At 50.6% G+C, this 22,421-nt stretch overlaps 8 protein-coding genes across 8 annotated transcripts; 3 read left to right on the top strand and 5 right to left on the bottom strand.

Moving 5' to 3' along the window:
• Positions 1–8: 8 nt before the first annotated feature.
• BKA67DRAFT_663704 (uncharacterized protein) lies at positions 9–929 on the bottom strand (the record flags this gene model as incomplete). The annotated part of the gene is made up of 1 exon (XM_046108230.1): positions 9–929. One exon carries the CDS (start codon positions 927–929, stop codon positions 9–11), a length of 921 nt encoding a protein of 306 aa, XP_045952336.1.
• A 780-nt stretch (positions 930–1,709) lies between these two features.
• On the top strand, positions 1,710–3,392 carry BKA67DRAFT_86932 (uncharacterized protein). The gene is made up of 2 exons (XM_046109505.1): positions 1,710–1,991; positions 2,229–3,392. The coding sequence occupies exons 1-2, from the start codon at positions 1,817–1,819 to the stop codon at positions 3,368–3,370; spliced, it is 1,317 nt and encodes a 438-aa protein (XP_045952335.1). The 5' UTR covers positions 1,710–1,816; the 3' UTR covers positions 3,371–3,392.
• Positions 3,393–3,414: 22 nt separating this feature from the next.
• On the bottom strand, positions 3,415–7,052 carry BKA67DRAFT_663702 (uncharacterized protein; the record flags this gene model as incomplete). Its single annotated transcript, XM_046108229.1, has 2 exons — positions 3,415–6,589; positions 6,643–7,052. The coding sequence occupies 2 exons, from the start codon at positions 7,050–7,052 to the stop codon at positions 3,415–3,417; spliced, it is 3,585 nt and encodes a 1,194-aa protein (XP_045952334.1).
• Positions 7,053–7,437: 385 nt separating this feature from the next.
• On the bottom strand, positions 7,438–11,714 carry BKA67DRAFT_650503 (NUC173 domain-containing protein). Its single transcript, XM_046106051.1, has 2 exons — positions 11,472–11,714; positions 7,438–11,401 (listed from the first exon to the last, which is right to left on the bottom strand). The coding sequence occupies exons 1-2, from the start codon at positions 11,532–11,534 to the stop codon at positions 7,625–7,627; spliced, it is 3,840 nt and encodes a 1,279-aa protein (XP_045952333.1). The 5' UTR covers positions 11,535–11,714; the 3' UTR covers positions 7,438–7,624.
• Positions 11,715–12,482: 768 nt separating this feature from the next.
• Positions 12,483–14,263, top strand: BKA67DRAFT_86815 (uncharacterized protein). The gene has a single exon (XM_046109504.1). It carries the CDS (start codon positions 12,582–12,584, stop codon positions 13,953–13,955), a length of 1,374 nt encoding a protein of 457 aa, XP_045952332.1. The 5' UTR covers positions 12,483–12,581; the 3' UTR covers positions 13,956–14,263.
• A 598-nt stretch (positions 14,264–14,861) lies between these two features.
• On the bottom strand, positions 14,862–16,375 carry BKA67DRAFT_668512 (alpha-soluble NSF attachment protein; the record flags this gene model as incomplete). Its single annotated transcript, XM_046108639.1, has 5 exons — positions 16,045–16,375; positions 15,880–15,968; positions 15,771–15,805; positions 15,367–15,673; positions 14,862–15,276 (listed from the first exon to the last, which is right to left on the bottom strand). The coding sequence occupies exons 1-5, from the start codon at positions 16,075–16,077 to the stop codon at positions 14,862–14,864; spliced, it is 879 nt and encodes a 292-aa protein (XP_045952331.1). The 5' UTR covers positions 16,078–16,375.
• Positions 16,376–16,604: 229 nt separating this feature from the next.
• On the top strand, positions 16,605–17,915 carry BKA67DRAFT_86795 (uncharacterized protein). Its single transcript, XM_046109503.1, has one exon. The coding sequence runs from the start codon at positions 16,847–16,849 to the stop codon at positions 17,510–17,512; it is 666 nt and encodes a 221-aa protein (XP_045952330.1). The 5' UTR covers positions 16,605–16,846; the 3' UTR covers positions 17,513–17,915.
• Positions 17,916–18,240: 325 nt separating this feature from the next.
• On the bottom strand, positions 18,241–20,582 carry BKA67DRAFT_668507 (uncharacterized protein; the record flags this gene model as incomplete). The annotated part of the gene is made up of 3 exons (XM_046108638.1): positions 18,241–18,965; positions 19,040–19,957; positions 20,369–20,582. The coding sequence occupies 3 exons, from the start codon at positions 20,580–20,582 to the stop codon at positions 18,241–18,243; spliced, it is 1,857 nt and encodes a 618-aa protein (XP_045952329.1).
• Positions 20,583–22,421: the final 1,839 nt, after the last annotated feature.

Genomic DNA, 22,421 nt, shown 5'->3' with positions numbered 1-22,421 from the left:
ACCAGCAGCTACTGACATACCCCTCTGATTCCAGTCGAATAAAAGTAGTACTCAAAACGAAACTGAACGTTGGGCGAATACATGTCATGCGTGTGCGTGCAAAGGATCAGATCGACCTCCTCCTCGTAGTACTCCCAGCCGCCACAGGCTGCGTCGGCGACGCAGGCCTGGTGGCACTTTATCTCCGAGCGGATCCCTGGTACGACGTACCACGAGCCCGCAAAAGGATACACGACCTTGTTGCACTTGACCAGGAAGCCGTCCGCGCACAGCGTCGGCCCGCCTGAGGGACACAGATACCGCTGCAGTGGCGCCGTGGTGCTCGTCGGGAGCGTCGTCGTGGTCGTCGTGGTCGCGAGCGTCACGACGGGCGTGCTCGTGGGGACCGTGCAGCCCCGGGCCGCCGACGCGGTGATCACGATGGCCTCACAGTCGTTGTCCAGATTGATGTCATCCGAGATCGCGATGACGTTTTCATATTTGGTACAGTACTGAAGCACGCTGTACGCCGGCTTGCGGGGGTGCGCACAAGTCAGGATATTGCTGTGGCGGCTCAGCTCGCACGTAAGCGCTATGTTTTCTGCGGTTTCCTGGTCCTGCAGATTCTGGGGGGTGTCAAAATGCAGATATGCGAGGCCTACCCCCTCCCAAGTGGCCGATGTGATGAGTCCTGTGTATGGAGACCCGTCGTAGTCGATCAGGTTGCCGGAACCGGCATCAAGGCCGAATTTCGTCGCGAAGGAGATGCTGTTCACAAAGACGGCATAGATATCAAAGCCTTGGTCGCCAACATTAATATAGCCAAGGTTTGTTCCATTGGTATAGGCGCCTTTGAGGGTCAGGCAGCTGGGTGTCGTGGTGTAGGAAGCTGATGCCATATACACTGCTGTTGCCGCTGAGACAAGTGCGGTCTTTCTATATGAAGCCATTGTTGATTTTCGATATCAATATCGGATGACAGGGTTGTCTAATATCCATCTGAAGAAGGACAACAGGTCGCGCTTACAAAGTCGACATGAAACTCCTTTTTAATCATTTTGGTCCTGAGACAGGTAAACGTAATGCTTATTATTAGGTGAGTTTACGACTCACAACTAAGCATTCTCACACTGGACGATAAAAAATCCCCATCGCTCACTCCAGCTGTCTCAGCGGTTTGTGCTAATAAAGATTATACAACTAGCCCATGTACCCAGGTGAGACCCATGCTAAACTGCTCTGTTCCGAAAATGATGGTTGAGGTCGAATTAAGATTTATGGCACAGGTTACCTTGGACGCCATAAGAGCCAGTACCAATGGGGCAAAAGAAGCACCGAAACAAGAACTCTCAAAAAGAAAGATGAATGAGCTTATGTGCGGTGGCAAGTCTGGCAGTTCATATAGCGTCTTGGCTGTGGCAGCAAACTTGATTTCGTCTGCCGTTCGAGCTTGTTAACATACCGCATCGAACTTTGTTCACATACTTGTTTTTTTCTGGTATTTGATACGCCCTGGCCCACGCCTCTCCGGCAGGTCCATATCCGACAATCTTGACCATAGTGACTTGCTATTCTCTGACGTATGGTCACCTTCGGGTAAAATCTTAACGGCAGTTGCTTAACTAAACTAGAACATGACGCGGAGCAGATTTAAGGGATAATACTGGAAGAACTGCTGAGTTGCTAGCTTGGCGATTGTTGACCACGCACAGAGTTCATAAACATGCTGTTGCAATTCAATATCACACCGTCCTGGATTATGTTAACATGGTCTAAAATCCCGTTAAGGAAACCGTGCAGGTAAATGAAAGTCAATTTGCCGGCATAACCTGCCCGAATGGCGCTTCGTTGCTTCATTGTCGCTGCTTATTCATCGATAGAATTTCACAAATGCCAATATATCTCAGCGACCCCGACAAGCTTTGCGAGCTATTCAGTCATTCCTGCTACCTTACATAATAAACAACCATATGAAGTACCAGCAGATCACTATAGCCGATTATTATCAAAAGGTTAGCTTATAGGCAAAGAACAACTATGGATGTGATGAGGTATTCAGGACTTATGTTGCCATTTGATGGCGTAAGTGGATTGCGGCTGAGGGCTTCTGCGTATGCAGGCCAGTTCACTTTTGAAGTATTTCAGCTGAGAGTGGGGGGGAGAAGAACGCCTCATGACGGCACGCATCTGGCTTGTCAGCCTTGTCAGTCTTTTAAAAGCAAATCACTGACTTTTCCTCTGATTTTGAGCTTCACGAATTGTTTCGTATGAAGTCTACAGCCGATGTACATACTACCACTGGGTCGCGATGGAAGCCAGTACAGAAAGCGACATCGGCGTGTCGAGAGTCTCAGGTTATTACGGACCCGGGGCGATATCCGCTTGGTGGTTACTGACCATCGCGACGTTAATCAGTTCATTTTACGGAGAAATGGTAGCACCTGGAGTCAGAAGGCCGCCATCGATCTGGAATCTCTTCAATATCGATCCGGGCGTCCTCGCCTCTACGGGATATCCCTGCGTCGCGAGCTTCGACCTCTTGTACAATCTCAAAGCATATACCTCGGACCAGCACAACGTCGCGCTCTACTGCGCGCCGCTGTTGGTGGTGATGGAGGCGCAGCTAGCCATGGTTTTACTCATCTCTGCGGTCCTGGGGCGGGGGTCGCTGCAAGATGGACGTCTGCGGTTCACAGATCTTACCTTGGTCTTGATGTTCTTGCTTTACTTTTGTATCGTCCACCACGTAACTGTCTTGGTATGCATCGACAAAGTACTCATCTTCGCACGCAACTCGATTGTGCCTTTGGGACCATGGGCATGGGATGAAGGTGCCAGTTATGTGAGCGAGTGTGAGCGGAATGTCGACAATTACATCAAAAGGCTCATATATCCAGACCGAACAGATTCGAGCGGGGACTATAGACCAGGGGATCCTCGGGCCAGCAACTATGAGGGCTCCGAGCTTATCATGTGGGTGTTCAGCATATTCTGCGTACTCGGGATCGTGTTTATAGTGATAGGCCATAGCAAGGGTTCTTTTGCTGTCGGACAAACACGCTATGATGGTTGCCTCGGTGCACTGGCTCTACTTTTGGGGGTGAGCCTTGCCTGGATGTTTGTTTGGACAATATTCGCACCGCTAATGCTGAACATACTCGTACTATGTGAAAGCATTGTGCTGCGACTGTTATTCATGGGCATCGGGACAGTTTTTATACCTCAAAGCACGGCGTCGTTTCTGGACTTGGATCAGATGGCCGCCTTCATCGTTGGTGGGTTGATACCACTAGTCATGAGTGCAGCGCCTATCGCGAAGAGGATCTTGGAACGTTATCGCAGCAGTCGGTCGCAGCTGGCTGCATTGGACAATGAGGAGGCTACAGTCTAACTTATCGATGTATATAGGCGCAAAGATATCCGATTATCTCCTGTTCAATCTCCGCTGCTGTCGTAATCCTCTTCTTCAGTAATCCAATCAGACTCGGAAGCTTCATCTCCTACATCTTCTGCTGCATAGTCACCAATATGACTGCTGACAATGGCAGATTCATCCGAAACGATCCCATCTTCATACAAGTATGATGTCTCGAGGTTCTTGACAAAAGTGGAAGCCGTGGGAACTTGAATGCTTTTCAGAAGTCTTGGAAGATATTTTCGGATGCAAGCAAGTGCAAAAATCTGCTCTGTCGCATTCAGTCCTTGCTCATTGGCCAAAATATCTTCCTCAATGGACTGACAGACTTTTTCGATATCCAAATCTGAGATTCGAAGGCACGATTCCATGTGAGGTAAATAAGCGTCTGAATCATCATATATGCTGGCATTATCGGATCGTGAAGCATGTTTTCCAGCCAATTCTAGGTGCCGTATCAGGTATACTAATACGGGTTGGCGCAGCACTACCACCACGATTCTAGTTGTCTCTTCCCAAATATCTTTGACGGATTGCATTGGGTGAGTCCTAGTAGCCCAAGGCAAACAAATGATCCGCAAACCTTTGCTGAGATATCTGTTCTGCATCTCAGGAATTGATAAGCCCTTGGACTTCCACGCACATGTATGAAACGACAAGGCAGATAGATGAAGCCTCAATTTCGGTCCACCATTGGCAACTTCAAGATAAAGATCAGTCAGGTGAGCAATCTTGTAAATCAAGACGAGAATCTTTCGTTTATATACCGAGAATTTCTCGATGAAGCGCCGCCCTAAGTCGTCCTGCCAAAATTGGATAAATGCAAATGCGAAATTGATTGCATGCATGAGATTGAAAGGTGGCGCTGCATCTTTTTTTCGGGGGGCCAGAATTGAAATGCTCGAACCTATGTAGGCGGGAGACAGGTTGTTATCGAGGCATTTAAGCTCCAAATCCGGACCCAAGAAAAATCCACGGATATATGATCTGAAGGCATGCAGAAGTTCCACCGTTACAAGGTAACTAACACTGTCCACCATGTATGTGTTCATGGCTGCCAAAATCAAAGCTCCATAGGTCTCCCGTGGTATCAGATGTATGCGCTCCGAAATATAAAAACTGCAGTTGCAATCCATGCAAGCTGCCAAGAACATGAACATGGACCAGGAACTCCCTGTGCGATACTTTTGCCAATGTTCTTCCCGCAGCCACACGAAATTGTCCAAACACACAAGGGGAAACTCAACTTCCCCATTAATCACTTGATCACCCGCCCAGCTCAGCTGATTTATGGCTGCCATTGCTAGGGCTGGGAATTTGTGGTGAAGTTCTCCACTGACTACCAAGACGGATTGTAGTCGAGAATCTGTTGTCAGATCAATTCCTAGTAGATCATGTCTAAACAGACCATGTTCAAATAGATCATCTCTAAAAAGACGGCATCCAATTTTAAGAGAAGGAGCAGCGAGTAAATATTCAAGTCCACCCGCAAGAAGAGCTCGAGCAGCTTCCTCGCTTGTGATCGGCCGGAGACCCAGTTCTTCCACTGTTGCCGGATCCGACATAAAATCGTGGGCCGATCGGTGGACCCAGGACATCCGTTTCAGTTCGAAGCCAAGTACTTCCAGATACGGGAATGAAGTACAGCGCTTCTTAAGCCGGGTATATGTAGTTTGTTGTTTCTGCGGCCACCGTTGATCGCTTGTGTCACTTCTGATATAATAGCCATCGTTGGAGACGACTCGGTCTGCCTCGGACTGCTCGAGACTGACTGATAATTGGCGTATTTCCAAGAGACCTGCGCTCTGAGCCACAATCTGTGTTTCGACCTGTTGGCACAACTCCTTGAATCGGTTCATAGACTCAATGGGCCCATTTATTTTTGCTGCAGTAATAACTGCTACTGATAAGTGATAGCGCCCAAGCAGGTTGATTTCCATGAATTTCAGATAGAGTGCCAAAGATTCTCTATGTGCCTCGTCGATATTCCCGACCATTGATTTGAAGAGATCATTCATGGGTTGCGGGGTCCTCTCAATACGTTTGAGCAGGGTTTCTGTGTCATCAGCTGCCAGAGCTCCCCGAACTATCGCTTGCGTTACAAGCACTGCCCACAAGAAAACTCCTTCTGCTTGTCCGACAATCTGATGTTGAATACGTCCAAGCCCAAGGGAGTCCAAGTTGAGCTGTACATGAGACAGTTTCTGCCCGACGAATGCATCGATATCTGACTCGTTGAGGTCCTGCAAGCGTAGGCTGTCGCAATGTGAAAGCCGATGTGTCAGCTGTACTTCAGGCCGACTCGATACACACAGCTTAACGTTCTCAAATTCCTCCAAATCGAATATCAGGTTGAGAAGTTGGTCATAATCGCCCACATACTCATCCAGTCCATCAATGAAGATACAGAATCGTACGGGTCTAGAAAGCTTCAATGCCAACAAAAACGCGTTCGTCAGAGTCCTCTCATTCCAACACAGATTGTCGGGGAGTTGCCTTAGGAATGTATCGAGGAAAGCTGAGTCTGACTGTATACGGCACAGTTCGAGGAGCAACGCCCTGAGAAGACCATCGATGCTTTTTTGAAGTCGGGAACCAGGGCGCCAGAAGAAGGAAGCTAGAATGTGACATTCCTGATGCCACTCTTTCAATGCATTCTTTGTCCGCTGGTCATTCACCAAATGGGCCATAAGAGTTGACTTCCCAGAACCCAATTTGCCAGATACCCAGTATATACCGTCCTTGTGACGAAGCCAATTACCAAGATCGTCCCATACGGCCTGGCGCCGGTATGCGTGGTTTTTGTTCGAGCTACTTGGCATTACTTTATCAGATTCGAAAATCCAGTCCAAGGTTTTTGGAGCTGCTCCCTGAATGGCACCTTGCCGTTCGTACATTTCCGAAAATTCCAGGCCTCTAAAAAGTTCTTCCTGCCGCCTTGCACTTCGAGACTCTTTGAGCTGTTCTTTTGCTTGGTATTTTAGCGCACGTAATTGTCGCCCTGTAGTGTTCTCCGCCTTATCCAAGCGCTTGTTGACGCCATGTTGTAGAAGCGCGAGATTTCGTTTAAGAATTGTCGTACTACTAGCTGTAGTCGACTCCTGTTTGGCGAGCGCGCTGATTATTTTTTGTACATTTGTATCAAGTGCCCCGAAGGTCTTGCTCCGTTCGGCAGCTTGGAAGTCTAAACCTCGCCTGGAGACGGTTAATTTCAGCGAAAATGTGTATGAAGTGGTAATATATCGTACCATATGTCTTGTACTAGCAAGGAATGCAGTGTCTTTTCCTTTTCTTTCAAGGATATCTCAAGCTTTTCAATCTTCCTTTGTTCCTTTAGCGATCTCAGTATTCTACTCGCTGCACTGGCGTTGTCGCTGCCACCAGAGACATATTCGAGGAGTTTGATCAATTCGTCCGATAGAGCGGCACACTTATTAGCTAATTCAGTCAGATGACGAGGCGCCGATCTGGTATGTCCAGTCTTGAGACTTCGCTGGTAGTCTTTGATTTCGCATGCGAATGCCTGAAGCTCATCGTTGTGGTTTTTAACCGAAGCCTGGCCGTCTCGAAGTTTTCGACAGAGCGCAAATGTCTTGTAGGCTACGCCGAAAAGTTGAACAGAGGCAGCTGCGATACCGACAGCAGATACAGGATCCATGGTCCCAGTCTAAGGTAAACCGATTTGCAATGAATTGAAGATGAAAAGACGATGTGCATGGCTATGCAGACAGATGCTGTGAAGTCTTGGGTGAGGGGGGGCACATGCTGCATAAGGCGGCTGAGCCGACATTACAGAAATTCATACTTGGGCCGCAAGGCAGATTGTCGCGTACCATACGAACCTATACAGCTATGCTAATGATGATAGCTTGACTCACTTGGTTAGGACCGCAGTCAGCGGTTTGCAATAACAATGCTTGAGTATATGAAGGCCACTTATTAAAATAAAAGACTTTTTTCTTTCTTTTTTTTTTTTCTTTTCGCAATAGTGCTTGAAGTCTTGAGTCAGAAAGGTCATTACACATACAGCCGGCCAATGATTGGTCCGGCATCACTTTGCTCTGGTTTACTTCTATGGATAGTACTGGTTGATGTGTGTCTTGTCAAAATTCATCACTGTCTAGATTCTTTTCCCCTCGCGTCCAAACGCCAAATAACTTGAGAGTAAAACAACTATATTGCCCCCAGCGAAGCAAGAAGCAATCCATCATGAGGGTATCAAACACGGTATTATCTGCGTCCTCCCTTGGGGAACTGCGGCTTGCCCACCTTGCCACCTCCGCGTACTGAAGGACCGTGTCTCTTCTCTCCGTCAAGGCCTCGCCGTTCACCGCCAAAGCCGCCTCTTCCGCTTCCACCTCTACCGCCTCTTCCACCCCTGCCGCCCCTACCGCCCCGGCCGCCCCTATCGCCTCTATCGCCTCTATCGCCTCTATCGCCCCTGTCGCCTCGGCCGCCTCTGTCACCTCGGAAGGTTTGACCACGACCACCTCCGAAGCCACCACGACCTCTGTTAACAGTGCTCTTGATAGCAGCGATGTCTTTCTCATCGACGTCCATTTCATCATCGTCGTCATCCTGGTTCCTGTGTTTATTAGAGAACTTGAGCTTTCCCTTTTGTCCGCGGCGAGCAGCATCCTTGCCCTTGAGAGCGGCGACATAAGCGTTGACGCCGCTGGATTCGCCATCAGCAGGTGTATCCAAAACCATGGCATCATCCTCGTCGTCACCGAAGATGAGCTTGCCGTCCATATCTGTTTTGGCCTTCGTCTTGGCCGCTCTGCGCATTTGTACAGGCTTTGTTGACGAAATGTTGGCGAGAGCCCTCTTGTCGAGAAGATCAAGTGGTTCGTCCTCGTCTTCCATGATATAAGCGTTGCCTCCCTTCTTGCCCTTCTTGGGCTTGCCAAGCATTTCATCATCAGAATCCTCTGAAGCTTCCGAGTCACTAGAGTAGAGAGCCTCATCGTATTCGCTCTCGAATTTGCCCCTCCGCTTGCCATCAGTCTGCTCATCATCTTCCTCCTCGCCATCAGCTTTGGCGGCGTCCTTCTTCCTCTTGCTACGCTCCTTGGTCTTGCGAATGTTATTGATCAGCTTTCGGTCATCCTCAGGGCAATGTTTGTTGATAACATCGAAACCAAAGCGTCGAATCATCCTCTCGAGAATGTGCTTGACCTTGGCACGGAAATGGCCCTTGTGTTCGTGTCCCCACACCATCAGGTTGGGAAGCAGAGTAGGTAACCTGGGCAGCATCATCTCGGTGGGTAAGCTGATGATGCACACCTTGGCAAAGCCCAGCACACTCTTGACAATCTCCCTGTTGTTGGATGTGAGGAAGAGGTCCATGGTTTCAACAAGATCGCTCAAGATTTGGGTGGTGAGAGACTCGCGGAACTCGTACAGGATACGGGTAATTGCAGTGATGGATGCTGAGATCATGTGCGGCGTGCTACCTGCAAGACCTGCACTAACCATGGTGAAGTACTCTTCAATACCCGCAGGAACAGATGGGGCATCCTTGGGCATATTGGGAACCTCACTGTTCTTGATCAGCTTGCCCTTGGATTGTTCTAGTTTCTGGCCCATGAGAACGAGCAGGTCGAATGCTGAAGTCCTGGCCTTCTCGTTGTTCTCCTTGCATCCGATCACGACTTCTGAGAGAACAGAGGGGATGAAGTGAAGAGAGTCGTCGGGGATAAACGGGATCATTGATGCAATTGCAGCGATCCGCTCTCTCCTTGCTGGAATAGAGACCTTCTCAGCTCCAGTGAGCAGGAGATTTTGCAACTCAGGAAAGCGTTCCTGCAAAGCTACCTTACCAACCTCTGAGTTTGCTAGTCTAGGAATAAGCTTGTAGGCCTTCTTTTGTAGTTGTGGGTCGTCATCCTTGACAATGATGAGAGCTGCAATGTTGAACAGCGCGGCAAAGCTCTGCCTAGGAAGGTAGGCAGACATGGTGATGACGAGATCCATCAAAGTGTGGCTCGTTGATGGCCCCTGGTCCTTTGGCTTCTGCTTGTTCTTTTCCTGCTCGCTGGCAGCTTCCGCAATTGCCTGTGCGAGCATTGTGCTGACTCTGTCGAAGGTCTCGATAAGTTCTTGCTCTGGCGTAATGCTCAAGTAGGCGTTGATCGTCTGTAAAATCGGACCTCTCGATTGGGGGAGCGTTTGGCTGTACACGTTAAATAGAACTGCAAGTAGGTTGCCTGCAAATGTACCTAAGTAGGTCAGGTTTTTCTTGGCGCCGTCCTTTGAAATCCTGGTGTACAGGACCAGATCTTCAGCTTCAGCGTCTTCTACCGAGGCAGCAGCTTGGTTGGACTCTACCAAGGTCTTCAGCGCTCTGCAAACATCGAGACGCAGTTGGACTTGGGTGTATAGCAGGTTTGCCAACATCTCTGCAAAAGACTGGTCGAAGGCAACAGTCAAATCTAAGGGCAAGTCGCAGTATCCAGGCAGAATCGACCAAGTCTGTTGGACGAGGGTCTCGTATATCTTGATCTCCATAGTCTTTGGTGCGTCGCCGTTGTCCATGACTCTCTGATACATAGCCTCGCTAATTGGGACCATTTCAGTCCTGAAGTGTTGGAGATTGGTGTTGCTCGTGAAGTCGCGCATGATTGGCAGCATCCAAGCTCGCCCAGGCTGGCCCTTGACAGGCTTCAACAGGTTTAGGGGCAGTACGCTCAAGACCGCCTCAGGTCCCATAGCCCTGATAGCCTTGCCTAGGACCTCGTCGGCCTCCTTTTTGCCCATGAAGGAATCGTCACCGCGCAATTCGCCGACAGTCTTCACAATATTTAATAACATAGGGTTCGCGCGATATTTCAAGGCATCGAAGAGGCCACCAAAGACATTGAAGGTTTGCATCCAGGCCGATTGGTACTTGACACTGAGAAAGGTCTCTGCATACTTTGCCAGTTTTTCGAGGATCTTTTCGTCGTAGATAGACGGTTCGGAGATGACCGAGTTCGGTATGCAGTTGGCGGCAAAAGAGATCAAACATTCAGAAGCAGAAACCCGGATGTTGTGGGAGGACGATTCCATGAACTCGGAAACCAGAGCAAAGAGCTCGGGGAGCTTTTGGAAAGTGTCTTCGGGTTCCATCTGAGCAGAAACATCGTATCCGCGGGAAAGGATGGCGATCCACGGCGGGAGCAGCTGAGTATCGTTGGCGGAAGGACGCAACTCGGCAATAATCTCGAGTAGTCGTGGGAGCTTGACAGAGCCGAGGTCTTCGGCTGCCATGCCCTCGAAGATCATCTCGAATATGTCGAATACTGCCATTGTCATGTGGTCGTTTCCGGTCTTGGCGATGCCCAACAAAAGCTCGCAGAGAGACTCAATATTCTTGCTCGGCCAGCCATTGCTGGCAGAGGTGATGGTCTTGATCAGCTGCAGGGCATGGATCAGAGCGGGATCGTGCTCTGCATCGGGCGACTTCTTCTGCTTCCTCGAGGCTGCGGCTTTTGCGGCCAGCTCGGCCAGGCTTCTCATGGCAGTTTCGGCGCAAAGATCCGCGGCTGGGTGGTCCAAGGAGGGACTCGGAGGGGGGCTCTTGAGGACGTTCTTCAAGGCATCTTGAGCTCGCTTCCTGACCTTGGGTCGGGGGTCCAGTGATAAGTTCAACAGACCTGCGACGGCGCGGCGAGGGCTGACCTCATTCGTAGACAGTTTCCATGCTGCCGAGTCCTGGGCGATCAGTAGCGACTCCAAGCATCCGATGGAGGGCTTGAGCAGTGGCGCCTCGGCATTGGCGAGAAGCAATACGGGGGCGAGAAGGGCGAGAATCTGCGAAAACTTGGATCGGAGAAGCGACTGCGGGGCGAATGGTGTAACGACGTCAAGCAGGTAAACCACTGAAGGCGTTAACTCTTTGTTGATCTGCCCGTTCGAAATCGATTGGTTGAGCAAGGCAAGAAGGGCTGCGAAGTAGCCTGTGGGAGTCGGCGCAGTATTTTGCTCTTTCAGCGTCTCATCCACCGCCTTCAGAATCACAACCGTCTTAAAGAAATTGGACGTTAGTTCTACCGGATGTATAGAAAAGAAAGCAATAGCGCGAAGAGCCACCTACCTGCTGCTGACTCTGAAGATTCGGTGACCGGATCTTGTCAAGCTTCTCTTCCAAAGTCGCCATTTTGAGAGCTGTGATACACTATCTCTCGTTGAGGCAGACTCAGACTCGATCGATCATCAACCAGCTTTCAACTTTGAGACTCGGGAATTTGGGAATTTTTTGGGTTATCATTATCTTATCGCAATCTACCCCACTAAGACTAAAGGCGTCGGTTTTTGGTGGGCGCCTACAAAGTAGCAGCTCTGGCAGCTGCCGGCGCACCGTGGCAGTGCAGCGGGTGGAGTTCCAAGCTACAGAGTTCCCCCGACACTCCTAGGTTAGACTATTAGTACATGATATTTCACCAATAGTGTCGCTCATCCAGTCTCACTTTCTCATGTCAATATGACAAACTCGATTGGACATACAATCTCTTAATGCACGTTCAACCTTAAAATCATTTTCCAGTCTCTGCAGTCTGTTGAACCTTGTTCCATAAGTAATACCAGAACCTCCTCCAGGAACCCCCCTTGCATAACTGGCCGGACCGAGAAACTTCTGCCTCTTGGCTCTTGATTGGTTCCTCCGGTCCTGATCTTCCCAATCTTTTAGCAGCTTGATTCATCGTTGTATTCATACTTTCAGGTTCCGTCGCCGTATTTGACTACAGCATGTTTCACTGTCAAGCTGCTGAACATGGGTGTTCTCATTACGGCCATTGACTCCAGAGTGGATTTTCTCTATACTCCCCGCGGAGTAGCTCTCGTGGCAGACGCGGAATAGCCGCGATGCGAACGGCCGCTGGGACTTTTCATACAACAAGATTATCCTCAAGGCCTCCTCCAGAGCTTCCGAGTTGCCTACAGCACATGTTGAGTTTGCGGGAAAGGTATGCCGGCCCCTGCAGCTTCTCGTGAAACATGCGAGCATTCCACTGCCAACTGCGTGGTTTAGGTTTGCAACACCATGTAGGCATACCACTCTGTGGCTGTGCGCATGATTGCGCGAGTAGAAATCCTGCAGGATATAGGGACGCACCTGCTCACCTCAGCGGTTTCTTTTTTCCGCATTCTGGAATCGCTTGATCGTTGGTGTAGTGCTTGAACAACTCCTCAACAAATAGCAAGCATGCGCGGCTTAGAGGTGAGCGCAGATTTTGTTGGTGATGATCTTGTCAGGCAACACGTATGGCTCAAGCTACCAATCGCACAATATCTGGAGCTCGCAGGGCATAACAATCACGAAGTGAAGCAGCCGTTATCTGTCGAGGTCGCTCTTGAAGGACCAACAGTCAAGGATCCAGAAGTCGCCGAGGAGGATTCGACGTCGGAAGGTGAATTCGATTATGTGACTGTCAGCCAGGGCAATGAATCTCGTCAACAGAACCAAAAAACCCTCGAGCCAGGCCGGAGAGTCCACGTACAAGATCAGAGAATCCAGCCTAATCGCAAAGTCCATGACCCGGAAGGGTCACCGGTCATAACTCGCGATGAGATCTGGCGGCAGTGTCTTCCACCTAGATTGCTATTGCACCCAAAGTACTGGACCAGGGGATTCTCGACCCGTCTCAAACCTCCTAGCATCACGAGTCTCAACGATGAAACGAAGACCATGATAAGTGATTCTGGCCACTTTTACCGTCTCGCGCGCCCAAACCCGTTTTTTAAATCGAGCCGGCTTCCCTGCTATCCTCTGGTCTCTTGGTTCTGTCCTGAGCGCGACTACCTCTACTATCCCTACCCAGCGGACAAGGTTACAGGCGTGCACACGGTCACGCAGAATGTCGTGATGGAGAACATAGCCAATTTTCATCCCAAGGAACTTCCCAAGTTGCTTCGGCCACTTATGAATCCGGAGATATTTGCCAGCCTGAAAACAATTCATCAGGCTTCTGGATTGCTATGTGCCGATGAGAAGTGGTCGCCCAGTATGGTTGAGGCGTTTTTCGGATCCGAGTACCTCATTATTGTCAACCTACTAGACCGGGTCGCGTCTGGTAGAGTCGAACAAAAGCTCTTGGATCTACTTGACGTCAACGATAGCAGGTACTACGAGTTCAAACAGAAATCCTCTTGCTTTGATACTATGACTCACTGGGACGAATCCAAGTTCGTGTTCGAGGAGGCATGGTTAAATGCCAAGTGGAAACTGCCATACACTAGGATCATCTGGCCAGATAAGCAGTGCTTTGAGGAAATTGTGCCCACTGCCTTGCTAGAAGATCCGAGGACCAGAGAAAGCTTCAAGGGCGCCGTGGTCGATGCGTCGGAAGATTTCCGCACCCTTGACGCGGATGGCTTCTGGGACAGGACTTCTCCCTATGTTTCGGGTATTCTTTACCACATGCCCGAGCTCCAGCCTGTTTTCGTCTTCGTTCGGCCAGAGAACTTGGGATCTCTATGGCAGCGCAGTGGGGCGGGGAAGGGGGCGGATGAACTTGATTTGGACTGGTACGATGAGATTATCGAAATGCATTCTGAAGGGGAGTGCGTCGTGCAATAATAACCTGCAGATTCTAGTTCGAATGGGGCCAAGCATAACAAATTAATCGAGACGGCAATAACAATATATACCACATACTACCGGCAATCTCTCCTACGGTTCCCCGTTTGTCTCTCTTTCCCGCCGTAGAACAAGTAAAACCATACCAGCTCATCGACGGAAATAGAGCTACCTCCAACGCGGGTCTCGCGACTCCTGCCTGTGCATCTGATCGTTTGCCTTACGGCAGAAGAGGGAGAAACCCATCAACCCCCCCCCCATATTCCGTGTACTGCGAAGAAGGAGCTCGGATCCTGTAATGAATAAATAAATAAAATTAATTTTTTTGGCTTTGAAGCCAGGTTGTTTCTTCTAGTCTGGGTCATGCGACGTGGGAACATTCTGTCGGTTGTGGGCTGGCGGCAACATTTTAAGCCCCTGTTTATGCAACAATTGCTATCTTCGCCCACGCAAAGCAGATGTCAAGCAAGTGGCTTGGCGGGTTAGTTTCGGTGTCATGTCAGTAATGATATGCCACCCCCGCTTGCTTGTTTGTTTGCTCGATGTCCTACGTCGCTACTTGTAACTCATCGAAAGTCAATCTATCAAGCAAAGGCCTCGACCGGAACCGTAGCTCACGGGTAATGATATGGGCAAAGACAGAATACTTAGGCAAGCAGGAACAACAGTGGTCAGTCTTTGTGGTACTCTTGTGCCATGGTATTCATATCTAGACATGACGTAAACTCAACCTATTCGTGGTATACCCGGTTTCGCGCCGCGAGGAGGTCGGCTTTGTTAACCCATCGCCCCTTTCTATCCTGCTTGATGAGGACCTTGTGCGAGACCAAATCTCTTCTAGTAGACACCTATTCGTTGCAGTCGGCCAGATTATCAACCAGTCCCAAGTATTTCGATGCATCTCATTTATGAGAAATCCTCCTCCTCGGCCTGGATCATGTTCTTCACCCTGACCAAGATCTCCGTCTTCCACTTGTCGAGTTTAGACATCTGGTCGAACTGGAACAATCTGTCGGTGAACTCCTCCTGGTTACTAGCCTTGACGGCCTCGGTCAGGTCGACAAGAAGCTGGTGTTCGCGGGTCTGGGTAAATGTCGGGTCCATATCGCGGTACTTCTCGAGGGCGCGTTCGGTGGCCACGACGTCCTGGGTAGCGAGGTGGCAGAGGCCAGCCTTCAGGAAGTAGTCCTTGACGCTGTATCGCATGAGGTTGTTGCTGACGCTGGCGGTGGCTACCTTCTCGTAGTTGCCGATGGCCTTGTAGTAGTCGCCCTCGAGAGCTGCTACGTCGGCGACCTTGAGCCAAAGCTTGTTTGCAAGTCTGCCGCCGTGTCAGCCGAGTTCGTGCGCTCGCGTGTGTTATGCGACATGTGCACCTGTGGCGCATACGAAGGGGTGGAGGAGTACTTACGCCGACGCGTTGTCGCTTTCATACCATGAAGCTGCCAGCTCAAATGCTTCAAGCGCGCGCTTGGAGTCGCCGATTTGTGTCTCGAGCACCTCTGCCCGGTTTTCTTGGTGCTGGGCGGCACGGCGGAAGTTGCCCTTCTTGCAGTACTGCTGGATGGAGAAGTCGACAACTCGTACGGCGTCCTCGGGCGACTCTTGCTTGTACACCTTGAACGCATCGACGTATGTGTTGGCAGCGTCGTCGGGCTCCTTCAGATTGTTGATTTGTACGGCGGCGGCTTTCTCAAAGGCCTGACCTGCTTCCCTGTCTGGACGACAACACAGACTGTCAGCGAGCCGCGTCCCCAGTCTCATGACCTGTTTGCGCCGTGATGGCATCGGGCTATATGACGAAGGCAGACATACTCATCTTCTGGACTCTGAAAGCGTTTGCGGCTTCACTGAAGACAAGAGTCGGTCGAGTTAGCCAACGGTTGACTAGGGACGCCAGATGCGAAGGGACGGGTTCTCCTACATGTATAGATCTGCGGCATTCATGTACTTCTCCTCCCTACCGCCGAAGAAGCTGAAGCCCCCAGAGGCGGATGACAGTGCCTTGTCTGCCTGCGCTACGTATCAGCATACACGTTGCTCTTACACTGCGACCTCGCGGGGGTGAGCTTGGCGGGGCATTCCTGACCTTCTGGAGCAGAGCGCGAGGATCTCCTGCCATGCTGGTCTGTCGTTTTGATCTTGTGTAGATGTGGTAGAATCGTGGGTAACAAGGTCGTTCGGTTCGGGTTGCTGTTAAATGTTTACAAGAATGCAATGTTGTTTAGTAGTGGTGTGCTTCAAGTGTATTGGGAATGGAAATGGGAAGGGGATTGGGATTGGGCCCAATGGATCGGCTTTGCTGATGGCACTCGCTCTTCGGCTTGTTAGTTGGCTGTCACAGAAGAGGACCGCCTAAAACAAAGTTGTCTGACCTGACCTTGGTGGCCCCCATGCCCCTCTAACCTTGGAGCTATGATGGGGGGTTAGTTAGTCTAATGCTGATGCTAAGGTTAGTCTACAGTACTGTAGGTTAGTTAGTCTAATGCTGACGCCAATGCTGCTCGCTCACCGTGCGCCTCGCCTGGGGTCGACCATATGCTGTGCTGCCGTGGGTGCCGCTGTGCTGCTGTGGTCGGGTCTGCTTAGAGAGTTCAACCCCTGCAAGCGCGTCGCGGCTCGGTTTCTTAAAAGCCAAGCCAAGCCGAGCGAAGGGCCCTGCCTCGCAATGTGTTTGGTATAGCTACAGTACATCCGTACATTTGAGTAAGAGCGCATTTTCTACAACTACAGCGTGCGACCAAAGGTCTTGCTTTCATCCCATCTGTCGCGAATCCCAGCCTGCGCATGACACCTCGTAGCTCGGCCCACAACTGCCTGAAAGTCTGCCTGCACTCGTGGTCAATTGGCCTGTCCCCCAAAGCCCGCGCAAAGGCAACACGCAAGCCACAATGAACACGACCATGACGACGACCACGACGACGATATGCGCCGCGTGCCGGGCATCGACACGGCGCCAAGCCTTCCGATCGCCACGGCGCGCATTCCAAACAGCTGCCCCCAAGACCGCCCATCCCACGCCCGCTGAGATCCTGTCCCGGCCAACCTGGTCCGTCCGGTCACTGCTCCCACCCCCGTCCTCTCCCTCCTCGACCACACCATCACAGCAGTCACAACCCAACCGAAAACAAGAAGAAGAAGAAGAAAAAGAAGAAGAAGACGAGGAGATTACCCCTTCCACCCTTCTCCACCTCCTCCGTCTCTCCGCGCTACCGCCCCCGAGCTCGCCGGAAGAGCAATCCCAGCTCCTCGGCACGCTGCGCTCCCAGCTGCACTTTGTGCGGAACATCCAGTCCATCGACACAACGGGCGTGACGCCGCTGGTCTCGATCCGGGACGAGACGGCCGAGGGCGTGCGGGAGCAGACGGTTGGTCTGGAGACGCTGCGGGAGGCGTTGGGGGAGGAGCATGTTATTGGACATAACAAGAGGCCGCGGAGAAGGAGAGGAGAAGGCAATAGGGTCCAGATCAAGGGGGTTGAGGACTGGGATGTCTTGAAAGGCGCGAGTGAGAAGGCTGGAAGGTATTTTGTGGTTAGGAGCGCACCTGCCAAGTAAGAGCCTTGTTTAGAAAGAGGGTGGCAACAGGAAGATACAGTGGTGGATATACCCAGGCATAAGTCTACGCGAGAGAGAGAGAGAGACAGAGAGAAAGAGAGAGAGAGGGAGCATCAGATGAGATAAAAGCATGGCATGAGCATCTCCATTGCCTGAATCTGTTTCTACCTAAAGGTATATACGAATCTGCAAGGAACTGCGAAGACGATGCGCACAAGCGTAGCCATGAGGCCACCAAGCCCGCGGTATATCATGCAAACGTGTTTCATCTCAGGCCTTTCGACCACCAAAATAAAATAAAATAAATCTCTTTTTCCCTTTTTCTCTTTTTCTTCTCATTCTTCTCTTTTTCTTCTCCTTCTTCTCTGCAAGTGCTTGTTCTAATCCGTACTCTCAAGATGTTTCTAGAGAGCAAGCCGAGGACTTTTCTTCACCCTCTGCCATAACGGTGGTCAATTCTTTCTTGCAGAATTTCTTATAAGAGAAATATACACAAGAAAGAAACAGATCCAGGATGGTTCGCAAACCCTTGGAAATGTTCAGGCATCGACCGAAAATTCTCGCGGCATCTATCCACGCTTTCGACCCTTGCCGGAACGACCCTTTCTCCCACCCTTTGGGCCACCAGCAGAAGCAGAAGCCTTGCCCTTGGTAGTACTACCGATATTCTCCTTGCCGTCGGGCTGCTGAAGACTACCCGTTTCCACCTTGCCCTTGTCATCGGTCTCCTAGACCTTCGATCCTGCGGCTCCCGGTGCGGCTGTCTCTTCCTTCATCGAGTTCGACTTGGCATTCCCCTTCTGCTGTCGGGCAGCACGAGCAGCTTCCACCTTGGTTGCGATGCTGGCACGGAGCTCGTCGCGCTTCTTCTCCGCCTCCATCATCTTCACCAGCTCGGCTTCCTGGTCGAGGCTCTCATTAATCACCACATCCTCCCAGCCAAGCTTCTCAAGAATGGGGCCAACCAAGTAGCGGTAGCGGCTATGAGCGGTGACGACCTTGGAAACGTCATAGTTCTGAACATTCTTGACGCCGACAACCTCCTCGAGGCCGGCAACACCCTCTGTGATGTTGCCCAGGCGCTGAGCAAAGCCCAACATGATGTCACTCTTGCTGAAGACATTGACGAGTCGACCGGACACGACACTTCGAATCGCCGCCCAAGACTGTATGTTAGAAGGACCGGGACTACCCATGAGCACAGCATTCTCAACGAAGCCGTAAGCACGTTTCTCCGACAGTATCATGAGAGCCGTCCAGATTACGCGGGCACCGGCACCGAAGCCAACAAGAGTAACAGGACGCTCTCCGCCAATCTTATTCATGATTGCATCGGCAAGGGTCTGGCCACATTTCTCTGCACGGACAAGAGAAACAGACCATGGATTGTCAATTATCTTGCTGTTACGGATCAGGGCGGCCGGCCAGGTTGAGGTGTTGAGAGAGAAGGCAACTGTTGTTTAAATTAGTGCCCTTCGTTGCTTTGCTCCGACGATAGACGGGGAGACATTTCCATGGAGTACTTACCAGACCCGACGTTGTCCGACTTCATCTGAGTCCATCCAGGGGCCTTGAGCACTTCATTGAGAGCAGCGCCAGTCTTACCGAGTATCTCCTTCTCCCACTGAAGAGCATAAACCTCACTCACATCGCCGAGACAAGTCCAGGGGGCCTTTGCATCATCCTCACCAGGGACGCTGGGGTCGAAAAAGCCGCCAACCCCAATTGTGAGACGCAAGCGACGGTCCTCGGGCGGGACGTCCTTGGGGTCGATCATCGCAGTGCGATTCTTCTGGCCGTGAATGGGAAGAAAGCCAAAGTCCAGGATATCCTTTGCGTATGATTCCGTGATCTTGGCAATTGCTCGCGAGCCATACAAGCCGAACAGTTGTCCAACGACGACGGTACTCTCCGCCATGCCTTGGAGCATGCTGGCGGCGGCTGCAGGACCGACGCCAAGTCCTTTGAAGACGGTACTAAGTCCGGCAGAAACAAGGGGTGCTGCAAGACCGCCAACGCTCTGAGCAGTGCTGGCATTGGTCGATTTGCCGCTGTTGGCGGTTGAGGTGGCACTGGAATCCTGCTGGGGGTGGCCTTGAGGCTGAGGCTTCGGCCCACGGCCGCGGAAACGAGTTTTACCCTCCTCAATGCGACGTGCTTGTAGCTCCTCGGGGGTAATAAACTCGACGATCTTGGACAATGCCTTGCCGATTCGAACTTCGTCCTGAGAAAGAACGTGTAAGGGGATCGACAACGACGTTGCGAGGTGGCAAAGGAGGATACGAGCATAAGCTGGATAGTTCTCGAGGCCGAGCAGGATCAATACGGTGCAGTGGAGGATGCAAGCACGCTTCTCTTTGGGTAGGTCCTTGAGCAAAGTTGCGAAAGGGACAAAATGGCGAATACCAACTTGATTGAACTCGTTGACTGAAGTGTCAGGACGGTCTGGAATGATACACATGTTAGTGCTTGTTCAAAATATATGCGGTTCAGGTATGACCAGCTTATTGATCTTTACCTGGGTAGAGATTGAGCCAAAAAGTAATATTTATGATTATACAGGAAATAGTGCGGCCAAAGTTGAAAGGAGGACCAGGACAAATGTGAAGTGGGCGCATTGTGGGAGTACTGGAAGCAAGGGCAATGCGAATGAAAAGAAATTCGAAGAAAATTAAACATAAAACGGACGAAAAGCAAAGAAAAACGACAAAACTCGCATAACAACCCAAACAACCGGGGGAGAAGACTTACTACCACCTGCACTACCACCTTGTGGCTGCGCGGGTGCACTTGTTCGCGCGAGTTGTTGTTGCGGCTGCAGCTTTCCTCGGTGACCATTGTTTGGGATGTTACTACCAGCATGTCGTCTGGCATTATTACCTGGACTCTTGAACGATATCTGAGTAGGCTCAGTGACGTTTCCAGCGTTACCACCCTTGGCGATCAGGATAATGTCGATTCGCTTCTGCACGTTTGCCCTGAACTTGCCAAAATGGGCGAGAGAATCGCGCCTCAGCTCGGTGACCTGACTGCGCATGATCTCCTTCTCAGTCTTTGAGCCTCCGAACATGATTCTGGTCTCATCCATGGAATTGGGCATGCTCAAAGGCAACATATCAGCTGTGATACCGGGCGGCAAGACGGGTGCGGGTGGCTGCAACATGGGCTTCTTGCCAGCATTGATGGCATTGATGTCGTCCACCGTCATACCGGGAGGTAGAACCGGAGTAGGCTTGGGAAACTTGGGCTTGGGCTTGGCGGCGACCTTGTCGCTAGCAGTCTTGTCGTCGCTGTCTGCAGTAGCGCCATCTTTGGGACCTTCACCATCAGGATAGATGGGTGTGTTGCCATAAAGGTGAGCATACTTGGGGCTGAAAGGGTTAGGAATGGTGACACATGAAGCCTGCATCTGGGTCGGACCAGTAATGCGAGGCTCAGCCGTGTCTCGAGCATCTCCCATCTCGTCCCAGAGCTCCTTAAGCGACTTGTTCATGCTGTCCATGACGGTTGTAATCAATGCGGCAAGCTGCTTGTACTGCTCAATATTGACTACAGCAGTCAAGTCAGGTCTCGAAGGCAGCGAACCACGAACGACGCCTTTGTAGGGGAGCTGACCCATCTCGTCAGTTTCGTCTGGGTTACTTGGGTTGCCTGGGTCGACTCCCTCATCGGTTGAGTGGTTGGGTGAAGTTGTTGGAGGGGGAGGGGAAGCTGTTGAGGTTTGTTGTTGTGCAAAATCTCGGGCATGTGTTGCGGTTGCGGTTGCGGTTGCGTCCCAGGACGTCTGTGGCTTTTTCGATTGATTCATTTTGATGCAACCAGTGGAAGCAGCGGGCTTCCTACGGACTAATCGAATGTGATGATGAGGAAAGAGCTATCGCTTGTGAATATCTTGATCGCCGATTGTGAGAAAGATACCGTAGCCTGGTCAGAAGGAAAGGCTTTTTTATTTATTTAGCAACTGATCACGGTAGATTCACCAGGAACATGACTGACCTGGTAAACTTTGTTCTAGAAAATCTTGCGATAATTAATCAACGAAGAAGCCCAAAGGAGAGACTTGAGCTCATTGATGTGTTGGTGAAGCAATTCGATGTGAAATGTAGACTTATGGCAATCCCAGTCGGCGATTTGTCAAGTATGGCTATCAGTCAGCGATTGCCAAATGTGAACGCCAGTCGGTGACTTGTCAAGTGTGTTTGTAGGTTGTGAACAGAGAGAGTGAAGTGTTTCGAAGGTTCAATGAAAACTACTTGTATGCGAGATGAAGGCGATTGAGGTACGTCTCAATCGCTTGGCCAGTTTTGCAAATGGGAAGAATCAGGTCACTTGTAGGTTGGTTAACAAGCAACCGAGAGTGTACTTATGACGAAGGGTATGATTGCCAGTGTCTCAAAGCAGATGGGCAGTGACTTGAGGAGAAATCTGTCATAGCGTGATGATTAACCGATTTTGCAGATGCTGTTTCAAGAAACGTGAATATGCAAATTGCTTGATAGAATGCTTACACCTATTGAGAATGAGTTCGTAGTCAGGTGTGGTTGTGGATTGGTGTAGTGGCCGAAATGGAAGCTAAACATGGAGAAATATCTTGATCAACTTGAACATCTTTGCACACAGCAAGTTTGGCAGCGACCTTCCTTTGTGGGACTTTTTGGGTCTTTACCCATATCAGTACTGCTGGTTGCCGTGTACTGTTTGGTACTGTTTGACAAGGCACTCGTTCAAGTTCTACGGTAGCCTATCGATTATGCCAGACGGGAACACACGGGTCACCTAGCAAACGTGCTTGTTTCTGCAGTGATCCAGATTGAGGCAGTCACAATTCCCGTTGGGATCATGATGGGTCTATTGATGTGTTGGTTGTAGTAAAGGCTGTCGACCAATTACATGATCTCGATTATATAAT

This window comes from Truncatella angustata (assembly GCF_020726525.1).
Source record: "Truncatella angustata strain MPI-SDFR-AT-0073 chromosome Unknown BKA67scaffold_10, whole genome shotgun sequence".
NCBI classification, from domain to species: domain Eukaryota; kingdom Fungi; phylum Ascomycota; class Sordariomycetes; order Amphisphaeriales; family Sporocadaceae; genus Truncatella; species Truncatella angustata.
This window is presented reverse-complemented; position numbering and strand designations above follow the sequence as displayed.